This window comes from Chiloscyllium plagiosum, chromosome 7 (genome assembly GCF_004010195.1).
Source record: "Chiloscyllium plagiosum isolate BGI_BamShark_2017 chromosome 7, ASM401019v2, whole genome shotgun sequence".
NCBI classification, from domain to species: domain Eukaryota; kingdom Metazoa; phylum Chordata; class Chondrichthyes; order Orectolobiformes; family Hemiscylliidae; genus Chiloscyllium; species Chiloscyllium plagiosum.
In genome coordinates, this window is record NC_057716.1 from 19,279,930 (window position 1) to 19,292,343 (window position 12,414).

A 12,414-nucleotide genomic window follows, 5' to 3' on the forward strand; every position below is an offset into this window, starting at 1 on the left:
AACAGATCATTATTAACCAGTGTTCTGATGGTTTAAACCCATTATTGGATAGTTTATTACTTATTTCTGTGTTCTGCCTTAAACAAAATTCCGATAAATACTACAGAAAAAGACCACTTTTAAGAATGTATTTACTCGGAGAACTGATTGCAGTAATCTACATGCCCACGAAGATTGAGATTAATAAAATTGCATCTGGATCCTAGAATTATAGTTTTAGATGCCAGAAAGATGAGCTTCCGTGGGAGAGTCATTGTATCAGCAGGATGAGCTTAGATGGACATTTTGATGCATAAAGGGATGAGTTGAGTGGCCTTTGAGTTTTTTTTATCTTTACACCTTTTGGTTTTGAGTGCTGACTTTACTTGCATTCACTCCATTTATTGATTTTTATCTTTACAGGCACATGTAAATTGGATTTCCCTGATGCAAACAAACTTTATTCCTTCCAGCTGAATGTCATGCCAGGTAATTTTTACTAACCTGATAAACTAATTTCTTGACAGTGGTGTAGAAACGATTAAGATCCCATGAATCTCCTAGTGTTACACTGAATTGGTCCAGATCTGTATGTTTATGTAACACTAGGTTATAGTCCAACAAGTTTATTTGGAAGAACAAGCTTTCGGAGTGCTGCTGCTTTGTCAGGTAGCAAGTGGGGCAGGACCATAGGACGCAGGATTTATAGTAAAAGATCAAAGTTTGACTTCCAAGTAAACCTGTTGGACTATATCCTGGTGTTGTGATTTTTAACTCTCTCCACCCCAGTCCAACACAGGCACCTCTACATAATGTTTATGTAATAATCAGGCTTTCTTGCTGCCATAAAGTGTACAGTATATTGTAGTGCTTGATTTAAGGAACAAAGTGGTGGCATAGTTGTCATGTCACAGGATTTAATTCAAAATCCCAGGCTAATGTTCTGGGCACATGGGTTCAAATCCCATCAAGAAGGAGTTTGAAATTTGAATTCAGTACTATCAGGAATGAAAGATCAGCCTTCTGTGATTGTCATAAAAAAAATCATTGAGTTCATTAATGTCCTTTGAAATCTGCCATCCTTATCTGGTCTGGCCTATATGTGACTCCATACAGCAACGCAGTTTACATTGCCGAATTAAGGATGGGCAATAAATGCTGATCTACCCAGTAATTCCAACATCCCAGAAATGAATAAAACAAAAACTGAGAAACTGATTTATTCATGATAATGGAACACTCAGCACTGATTGAGAAGACCCAGTCAAGACATAAGCACATAAACGAGGCTGATCCGTTTAAGCAGAGTACTGAAGTGTCCAGCACAGTGCGGGAAATATTAAAGCAAGACTCTTCTCCACACACACACACACACACACACACACACACACACGTTGATGAATGGATTCTGTGCATATCCAACTGCTATGAGTGGGCATCTACAATGTCTAAAATCATTGAATCCATGAAAGGACCTGCATAGTCGACATGTAACAGAGTCCAAGGTTTATCCAGCTATTTCCACAAATCTGGGAAGGCTACTGGCACTAATTTTTGTCTTTGTCAGGGCACTGCCCCATCAAGGCGACTATGTCTAAGTCCAAGTCTGGCCACCAAACATAACTTCTTGCAACATCTTCATTATGTAAACCCTTGGACGGCTCTGTTGGAGTTTCAGCCAGTATTTGGGATGGCAAACTTTGATTGTGACAATCTCTCTCACTCCCCACTACAAAATGATGGCGTCAACCATGAGCTTGTCCCTTAAGGTCTAAGGAGGTTTTAATTCTAGCTGCAAAGGCCCTCTGGTTTTCCCCACTAATACCAATTGTTTCAGTTTAGAAAGGACTGGATTTTGTGTCCAAAGTCTGATATTGTTAGCTGTGACTGGTCACTTGACAGAAAATTCAATGTCACGACCAACTCTTCCATTGGGGGTTCCACAATTCCAACTGAAGGTGACTCAGTGCGTCAGCATTTGCTACTCAGCCTCCCAGATGGTTGTAATTGTAACCACTTTAGTATTAGAGCACACCGCTGAATGCAGCCCAAAGATGTGAGCGTCACTGCCTTATCCTCTTCAAGCAGACTGAGTCAGGGGTTTGTGGTCCATGATTATCAAAACGTTTCACCTATAAAGGTATTGGTGGAACTCCAAATATGACCGCTACTCCTTCATTTACAATTTGGGTATATTTATGCTGTGCATTACCCAAAGTCATATATGCATAAGCTATTGAACATTCTTCTCCAGTGGGTCACCTATGAACTAATACTACCCCAATGCCATATAAGGAGGCATTGCATGTCAATAACTTCTTTCTTGGGATCATAGTGTGACAAAATGTTAGTGGATAATTGTTCTTTCAATTCATTGAAAGCTCGGGCCTGTCTTTGAGACCATTTCCAAGGCTGACCCTTTTTTAAGCAATTGATGGGACAGTGCTAGGATAGATGCCAGTCTGTGTATGAACTTTCCATAATCATTTACCAGACACAGAAATGACCCAGTCTCCTTGACAGACATGGGGGCCTGGGCACCTTTGATCGCCCTCACTAACTTCCAAAAACCAAAAGACCCAATGTTGTCGACCGTGTAGCCCAAGTAGGGTACTTGGGAGGGCGGTGCCTGGAACACTTGTCTCTTCTTAGGTGTATGCCTGCCTCGGAAAAACGCCTTAGGATTATATCCAAGTTTTCTAAGTGTCCCTTACTAGTTTTCCCTGTTCTCAGAATGTTTTCTAGGTAAATGGTGACCTAAGATAGACCTTGCAAAATGTTCTCCATCATCCATCATCCACTGAAAAATTGAACAGGCTGATGATATGCTGAATAGCAGTCTTATATATCGGTACAAGCCCTTATGGGTATTAATTGTGGCATACTTCTGAGAATCCTGATCTAAATACAATTACGAGTAAGCGTGGCTCATGTCAAGCTTTGTGAAGGTTAAACTTGCTGCCAGCGTTGCATGCAAATCTTCAAGGGATTGGATATTTATCCAACTGTGAAAAGCTGGTCACTGCTTGATTAAAATTCCCACAAAATCAAAATGACCTATCAGACTTCAAAATTGGTATGACCAGTGCTGCCTATTATACAAACTGGACTGGTTTGATAATTCCTTCACTTTCCAGTCTTGAGTTCTGCTTCTACATTTTCCTGGAGGCAAAATGGTACTGGACAGACCTTGAGAATCACAGATTTGCTTCCTGGTCAACATGCTTTGGCTCCTCTGATAGTCCTACACCTTCCTAGAAAACATCTGGGTATTTAATTAGAACTTCACTCAGACAGCCATTCTCTAATTGAAAATGTTGAGCAAATCTAGGTGACTCTGTCGCCATCAAGCTTGGGCACAAGCTTTCTACTATAATCACTGGTAGTCAAACCAGTTACCTTTCATGTACCCTTAATCTGCAAAGGTTCCCCTGTACAGGTTCTTAACCTAGCTCAAGTATTGTGCAAATTTAAGGGCTGGTGTCCAAAGCAAATTTTATTAAAAACTGGTTCTGTGATCACTGATACACATCCAAGCCAGTATCGACTTCCACTTGAACCGGATGGTCATTTAACTAGACGTTTATCCTGAATGGTCTGATTTGCGTGTTGCTAAGCAATTTCTGTTCCAAACTAGATGCAGGTGGAGTTTCCGGGGTACAAACTCACCTGAATATCTTCCTAGACCACCCTACGGATTATTCTTACTCCACTTAAGTTGATTGGGACTCTGTTGCTGTCCCAAATCTGTGTATTGACAACAATTACAGTATTTTACTCAGCAGGGACCCGAAGAAAATTGTAACTGTTTGGCTAAGGTGTGGCTCAGGTTATTTCTTGAGTGAGACTTTGCAGTTTTCTGCACTCAAGTGGTGTTCCCCAAGCTCACATGGACGGGGGAAGGTGTTCATTCCATCGGAATACCTTGCAACTCGCATTCTCCGCTTGCCACGTTTTCCAGTGAAAAAGCAAGTTGTAGCACCTGCTTTAAATCCAGTTGAACTTCAGCCAGGAGACATTTTTGCATATTTACATCATTAATCCCACTTACTAGATGGTCTCAAAGCATTTCATTTAAAGTTAAACCAGTCGTCTTAATCTGGTCAAAACCTTCAATTTCTTTGCTCCTCAATTTGCCAAGTAAAAGCGATAGTGCTGAGACTTAAAAGAATGCTTGGGATGATAATGCTCCCTAATTATGTCAATCAATTATTGAAAGGTTTCAATATTACGTGCCTCAGGAAATGTTAGACTCCTAATGACAGAAAAAGCTGCAACTCCACAAGCTATGAGGATAATTACCCATTCTTCATCTGTCACAATGTCGTTTGCCAAGAAAAATAATGTGTTCTTTCCACATACTGGGCTCAGTCCTTGACAGCAGGGTCAAATGAGTCAAGCTTCCCAAACATGGTGCAAGAAAATACTTATCCCCAAACCTTAAAATTGTTGCAAGCAAGTTTCCTCAGGATCATGCTTTACTCTCAATGCCACTATAATAACTCAGAGGCTGACATCTCATCACTAATTACCCTTTATTTACAAATGTATGGCCTTTGACAATAACACTGCCTGTCACTAAGTCAGGCATTCCAGTGGTTCAATATCCCTGACAATCATCTGTTTATATCAATGAGGTATCCCTGATTGGGGTTATTAATCTGGTCCAATCAGGGAACTCATTCTGAGATCCCCCTGGCTGACCTCGTTACAATCACTATAAGCACATTTCCAGGAGAACCAGTCTATGCTGTTCAGATTGCAAAATGCCAAGATTAGTGAAAGTTAGAATGCAATGACAAGGTTTTGGCAATGCATTTAACTTTTGAGAATATTTGGCTTGTGAAATGTTTGCAGAATTTTCAGGCGGTCTTCCTTAATAGTGACCTTTAGAATGAGAGACTTTGAGGAGAGATTCATATCTAATTTTGTAAAACCTGCCAAAACATGATATCCCAGTACCATGTTCATCAGCCAGTATACCTCTATGCTGATGTCAGGGCTATTATTAGTTGATTTGTGCTAAAGATTGCTTCTTCATCCTAACAGTGAGTAATAATATAACGTTGCAAGCAAGTGTGGGCTGATTGTAACAGCAAAGCGTTCTTTACTGGCTACATATGTAGGAGATTTAATATCAGGATCACTGCTATCAAATTGTTGTCACAATTATCTTGAAATTCTTTGATTAAAGACTGATTTCTTCGTTCATTATTCTTATTTCAGCTGTGATTGTTGCTATTCTTCTAAATACTTAATAGGTGCTGTTCTTGATGGAATGTGAGGAGCTATGTCTATGCATATAGATTAGGAGGAAGATTGTTTGTGCTTGTGGAATGGGAAGGATGCAGTTGTTGATTATGTAAGATCTGTGTTTTTTGGGGCAGAAGGTCTATGTTGCTCGGTCAGGAGAATATGATTTCGTTTTTGACTGAGTTAATTTGCTGAGCAGCTTCCATGTATAAAAGTCCCCCCTCTACTCCTTGGTCCTGGACAACAATCAACCTTCAATAGTTCCAATCCACCACTCTAACCAATCATGTTCCAATGATCAAACCTCTGCTCTCAGCAATCACAGCATTTCTTTTCTCATTTTGTCCCTTCCCCATTCTCCTGTCTGACAGCCTGTGCATACATTCCCTTGTTGGACCCACCTGGCATGCACATGTCCATTCCCCTGTTGGCCACTCTTCCTTGTCTGTCCCCTATAGCCATCTGCACTGTTCTCCTCCCGTCCCTGTCCCCATCCCTTACATGCCGCTCATCCTTGCGTCCCGCTCCCCCATACACGCCACTCTATGTTCCTGTCCCCCTCCCCCACATGCTGCCATCCTCCTATCCTCTTCCCCAGTCTCCTCCCCATACGCCATCTCTTCCTACGCCCCCTCCCCCGCACGCCAACTTTGCTCTCTGCACCCCATCCTTCATCCTCTACGTTTCCCTTCTGCTAACACCTCACCCTTCCGCCTGCCCTGTAAAGGGCAAGTTGGACCGAATGCTTTCACACAAAGGGTCCTTACCAAGTAAGGAGCTATTGAGACACAAAACATTGTTTAAAAACAAATTGGTTAAAGACTTTTGAAGGGAAGGGACAGTTGAATGGGTTCAAAGCCACCCATTTTTATTGTGCAGCTTCCTCTAATGCAAGCACAAAAGGATGAATGGCCTTGTTTTGCTGTAATTTCTGTCAGTGATGTATGTCTGAACTGTAAGCAAATACTTAATCGCTATCTATGTTTCATAATGCTATACCAACAAACTGTATTCACATATATAATTAATTCTGCTTGCTCGTAGTGAATCATATTAATCAGGTTGCCTGTTGAGTTAGGCATTGTTTGTTTCAAGGGAGCGAATTTACATTGCAAATGAGTGGCTGAGCAGTGAAAGAATTCAAATTGATTTTTGTGTTTTTCTGCTCTATAAACCAAATACTTGCAGAGTTGGTGCACTTAGAAATGATACTGCTTTATTGCTGTCAGTGATCTTCAGTACAAGAATTCCAAATAATTTTCAACATACCTTGGCGTCGTATAGCAGCACTCAATACCAACAATAAATTTGATCGTCCTAACTGCCAGAACTGGGCCACTGTTTGATGGAAAAAGGAAGAAAGTTGTGCAAGAAAATTGGAATTAGTGGGCAAAAAGCAATGGGGCTGAGTTGCTCAGTTGGCTGTACAACTGGTTTGTGATGCAACGCGATGCCAACCATATGGGTTGACTTCCTATCCTGGCTGAGGTTAAAGCACTCTCCTTCCCAGCCTCTCCCCTTGCCTCAGCTGAGGCATGGTGATCCTCTAGTTAAACCACCATTTGTCACTCTTTAATAACACAGCAGCCCTGAGGTCTGGTGGAGCCATGGCAACTTTATCTTTTATGGGAAGAAAGCAGTTTTGAGATCAAGGTATAAAAGAACGAACATGGTGATGGATCAAACAGTTTTTTGCATTTGGAACCACTACCTCTGCATCCCTGGGAATTAGAAAGTGGTTTTAAGATCTTATTCATTCTTTCACAGGTTTTCGGCATCATTGGCTGAGCCAGTATTTATTGTCCACCCCTAATTGTTTTGATGAAAGTTAGACTACTTAGAGTCATAGAGATGTACAGCATGGAAATAGACCCTTTTAGTCCAACTCCTCATCCATGTCGACCAGGTATCCTAAACTAATCTAGAATGTAGAACATTACAGGCCCTTTGGCCCTCTACGTTGTACCGATCTGTGAAACCAATCTAAAGTCTATCTAATCTACACTATTCCATCGTCATCCACTGACTATTTAAATGCCCTTAATGTTGGCGAGTCTACTACTATTGCAGGCAGGGCATTCCACACCCTTGCTACTCTGAGTAAAAGAAACGCACTTCTGACATCTGTCCTACATCTATCACTTCTTAATCTATTGCTATGTACTCTCATGCTAGCCATCACCGTGCAAGGAAAAAGGCTGTCACTATCCAGCCTATCTAATCCTCTGATCATCTTGTATGCCTCTTAAGGCACTTCTTAACCTTCTTCTCTCTAATGAAAACAACCTCAAGTCCCTCAGCCTTTCCACATAAGACCTTCCCTCCATACCAGGCAACATCCTAGTACATCTCCTCTGCCCCCTAGCCAATGCTTCCACATCCTTCCTATAATGCAATGACCAGAACTGTATGCAATACTCCAAATGCAGCTGCACCAGAGTTTTGTACAGCTGCAATATGACCTCATAGCTCCGAAACTCGATCCCTCTACCAATAAAAGCTAACACACCATATGCCGCCTTAATAACCCTATCAACCTGAGTGGTAACTTTCAGGGATCTGGACACTGAGATCTCTCTGCTCATCTACACTACCAAGAATCTTACCATTATCCCAGTACTCTGTATTCCTGTTACTCCTTCCAAAGTGAATCACCTCACACTTTTCTAAATTAAACTCCATTTGCCACCTCTCAGCCCAGCTGTGCAGCTTATCTATGTCCCTCTGTAACCTGCAACATCCTTCCGCACTATCCACAACTCCACTGAGTTTAATGTCATCTACAAATTTACTAACCCATCTTTCTACGCCCTCATCCATGTCATTTATAAAAATGACAAACAGCAGTGGCCCCAAACAGATCCTTGTGGTACCCCACTAGTAACTGAATTCCAGGATGAAAGTTTTTCATCAACCACCACCCTCTGTCTTCTTACAGATAGCCAATTTCTGATCCAAATCACCCTTAATCCCATGCTTCCATATTTTCTGCAATAGTCTATCATGGGGAACCTTATCATACACTTTACTGAAATCCATATACACCACATCAAGTGCTTTATCCTCATCCACATGTTTGGATACCTCAAAGAACTCAACAAGGTTTGTGTGGCACGACCTACCCTTTACAAAAGGGTGTTGACTATCCCTAATCAGATTATTACTTTCTAGATTACTATAAATCCTATCTCTTCTAATCCTTTCCAAAACTTTGCCCACAATAGAAGTAAGGCTCACCAGTCTATAATTACCAGCGTTATCTCTACTGTCCTTGAACAAGAGGACAACATTTGCTATCCTCTAGTCTTCTGACACTTCCTGTAGACAATGACAATATAAAGATCAAAGCCAAAGGCTCTGCAATCTCCTCCCTAGCTTCCCAGAGAATCCAAGGATAAATCCCATCCAGCCCAGGGGATTTATCTATTTTCACACTTGCCACAATTGCTGACACCTTGGTCCTTTCTAGTCTAATAGCCTTGACATTTTCTTTTTCAGTTTGAATACTGATGAAATAATTAATTTAGTGCCTCTCCCATCTCTTCAAACTCCACGCACAACTTCCCACTATCGTCCTTGAGTGGCCCTTAATCGAAACATAGTCATCCTTTTATTCCTGACATACCTATAGAAAGCTTTAGGGTTTTCCTTGATCCTATTTGCCAAAGACTTCTCATGTCCCATCCTGGCTCTTCTTAGCTCTCTCTTTAGGTCCTTCCTGGCTAACTTGTAACTCTCAAGCACCCTAATTGAGCCTTCATGTCTCATCTTTATATAAGCCTCCTTCTTCCTCTTGACAAAAGGTTCAACTTCTTTAGTAAACCATGGTTCCCTCACTCAACCACTTCCTCCCTGCCTGACAAGTACGTAATTATCAAGGACACAGTTTCCTTACCCATCCTATGCCTAATCGCATCATAATTGCCTTTCCCCGAGCTATAACACTTGCCCTGTGGTATATATGTATCCCTTTCCATCACTCAAGTAAATTTATCTGAATTATGGCCACTATCACCAAAGTGCTCACTTACCTTCAAATCTAACACCTGGCCTGTACCAAATCCAATGTGGCCTTGCTTTTGTTGGCCTATCTACAGACTGTCAGGAAACCCTCCTGCATACATTGGACAAAAACTGACCCATCTAAGGTACTCAAACAATAACATTGCCAGTGAAAAGATAAAGTCCCCCATAACAATTTACTTTTGCTCCTCTCCAGAATCATCTTTGCAGTCCTTTCCTCTACATCTCTGGGACATTTCAGAGGCCTGTAGAAAACTCCCAACAGGGTGGCCTCTTCTATCCTGTTTCTAGCCTCAGTGGATGAATCCTCATCAAATGTCCTTTCTGCCACCTTAATACTGTCCTTGATTAACAAAGCCACACCTCCCCCTCTTTTACCACCTTCCCCGATTTTACTAAAACATCTAAACCCCGGAACCTGCAACTACCATTCCTGTCCCTGCTCTACCAACGTCTCCGAAATGGCCACAACGTCGAAGTCCCAGGTACCAACCCATGCTGCAAATTCACCCACCTTATTCCAGGTAATCCTGGTGTTGAAGAAAACACGCTTCAAACCAGCCTCCTGCCTGCCAGCACACTCCTGCAAACTTGAAATCTTATTCATGACCTCACTACTCTCAACCTCCTGTACAGTGGAGCTACAATTCAGGTTCCCATCCCCCTGCTAAATTTGAACCCTTCTTAAAAGCATTAGTAAATATCCCTCCCCCCACACCCCAACAGGATTTTGGTACCCCTCTGGTTCAGGTGTTGATCATCCCATTTGTAGAGGTCCCACCTACCCCAGAATGAGCTCCAATTATACACACAGGGACTGCTGTCCACTATAATATACAAAAGGACTGTTGTTATCCAGGTATCTGAATCCCTCCCTCCTGCACCATCCCTGTAGCCACATGTTCAACTACTCTCTCTCCCTATTCCTCGCCTCATTAGCATGTGGCACCGGTAACAAACCAGAGGTAACAACTCTGTTTGTTTTAGCCCATTTACCAGCACTTGGCCCATATCCCTCTAAATCCTTCCTCTTCATAAACCCATCCAGATGTCTTTTAAATGTGGTAATTGTACCAGCCTCTACCACTTTCTCTGGCAGCTCATTCCATATGTGCTCCACCCTCTGCATGAAAAGGTTGCCCTACAGATCCCTTTTAAATCTTTCCTCTCTCGCCTTAAACCTATGCCACCTCGTTTTGGATTCCTCATCTTGAACCACTATAGTTCTGAGGGAGGGTAGGTACAGCCATAGTGCTAATAGGAAGGGAGTTCCAGGATTTTGACCCAACAACAGTGAAGGAATGATTAGTTACAAATCATGATAGTGTGTGGCTTGGAGGGAGATCTTAAGATTGGTGCTGGCCCTTATATGCTGCCCTTTCTTCTCTGTAGTAGAGGCCATGGGTTTGGAAGATGGTGTCAAAGTAATCTTGGTGAACAGCTATAGCACACCTAAGTGCTATCGCTAACATCAGTGGTAGATGGGAACCAATCATGCAGGCTGTTTTATCCTAAATAGTGTCCATCTCCTTAATTATTAGAGCTGCACCTATCCAGGCAAGTGCAGTTTATTCAATTACTCTTGTCTTGTAGATAGTCATGAGATGAATTACTTACCATGGAATTTCTTGCTTCTAACCTGCTCATCTAGCCACGGTATTTATATAGCTGGTCTGATTTGGTTTCTAGTTAATTGTAACTCCCCGCATGTTGATGGTAGGAGATATAGCGAATGGTGTGTGATTGAACATCAAGGGGGAATGGTTAGATTCTGTGTTGTTGAAGATGGTTGTTACTTGACACAGCCTAAGCCTGAATGATGCCAGGCTTGTTGCATATGGACTCAGACTGCTTCAGTTTCTGACGAGTCACAACTGATGCTGAACATTGTGTAGTCATCAATAAACATCCCCAATCCTGATGGAAGGTTGTTGATGAAGATAGTTGGACCAAGATTACCACTCTGAAGAATTGGGACTGAGATTATTGACTTCTAGCAACTTCAACCGTCTTCCTTTTGTGCTTGGGATGACTCCAACTAGATTTTCCCTTGATTTCCTTTGGCTTCATTTGCCAGATCTCCCTGATGCCATACATGGTCAGATGTTATATTGATGTTGAAGACTCTCACTCTCATCTCACCTTTCCTCAGGAGTTCTCCACTTTTGCCCACTTTTGGACCAAGGCTTATAACAAGGTCTGGAGTTGACAAAACCCAAAGTTAGTGCCAAGGAGCAGGTTATTGCTGTGCAATTGCTACATGATTGGTGATAACATTGTCAACAACACCTTCCATCACTTTCATAATGATTGAGAGTAGACTATTGAGAGTTAAATGGGTGGGTTGGATTTGCTTTTCTTTGTCCAGATATATCCTGTACATATTCCACATTGCTGGGTAGATACCAGTGTTGGAGCTGGACAGGAATCGCTTGGATATGGGTGTGGCTAATTCTGGAGCACAAGCTTCAGAACAGTTGCTGAAATGCTATGAAAGCCTGTCACTTTTGCAATATCCTTTGCCTTTACCTGTTTCTTGATATCTTATGGAGTGAACCAGATTGGTGGAAGACTGGCTGCTGTGATGCTGGACTTCTGTAGAGGAGGTGAAGAGATGGATCATTCTCTCGGCACTTCTCGCTGAAGAAGGATGTGAATGCTTCAGCCTTCTCTGTTACACTGTTGTGCTGAGCTGCCTCGTTATTGTGGATTGGGATATTTGTGGGGCCTTCTATTCATCTCATGTTTAATTGTTCATCGCCATTCACTACTGGATGTAGCAGGAACTGCAGAGCTTAGGTCTGATCTGTTGGTTGTGGGATCGTCTGTTACATCACATGCTGCTTTTGCAATTTGGTGTGCACGTAGTGCTGTGTTTACCTTCATTGGGTGGACACCTTATTTTTAGGTATGCCTGGTGCTGATGCTAGCATGAGCACCTGCACTCTTCTTTGAACCAAGGTTGATCCCCTGGTTTGATAGTGAATTTGGAACAGGAGATACGTTGGGCCTTAAGGTTACAGATCATGTTTGAGTACATGTCTGCAGCTGATGTCCCACAGCATTTCATGAATGCCAGTTCGAAGTCAATCCCATTTAATTCAGGTCATTCTGCTATAACACTCGTCTTGTCAGCGTGAATTGGCTATAACGCAATTA

General features: G+C 42.1%; 1 protein-coding gene across 7 annotated transcripts in view; it reads left to right on the forward strand.

The window, feature by feature from the left end:
* Positions 1-12,414, forward strand: part of ube2f (ubiquitin-conjugating enzyme E2F (putative)) — a 121,774-nt gene that overhangs the window by 64,599 nt on the left and 44,761 nt on the right. For 6 of the 7 annotated variants that reach the window (XM_043693167.1, XM_043693160.1, XM_043693161.1 and 3 more), the window contains one exon: positions 403-468. The exons of the other annotated variant lie outside the window; for it this stretch is intronic. In XM_043693167.1, coding sequence (XP_043549102.1) covers positions 403-468 — 66 coding nt within the window. The remainder of the gene's footprint in view (positions 1-402; positions 469-12,414) is intronic. 7 annotated transcript variants of the gene reach the window in all.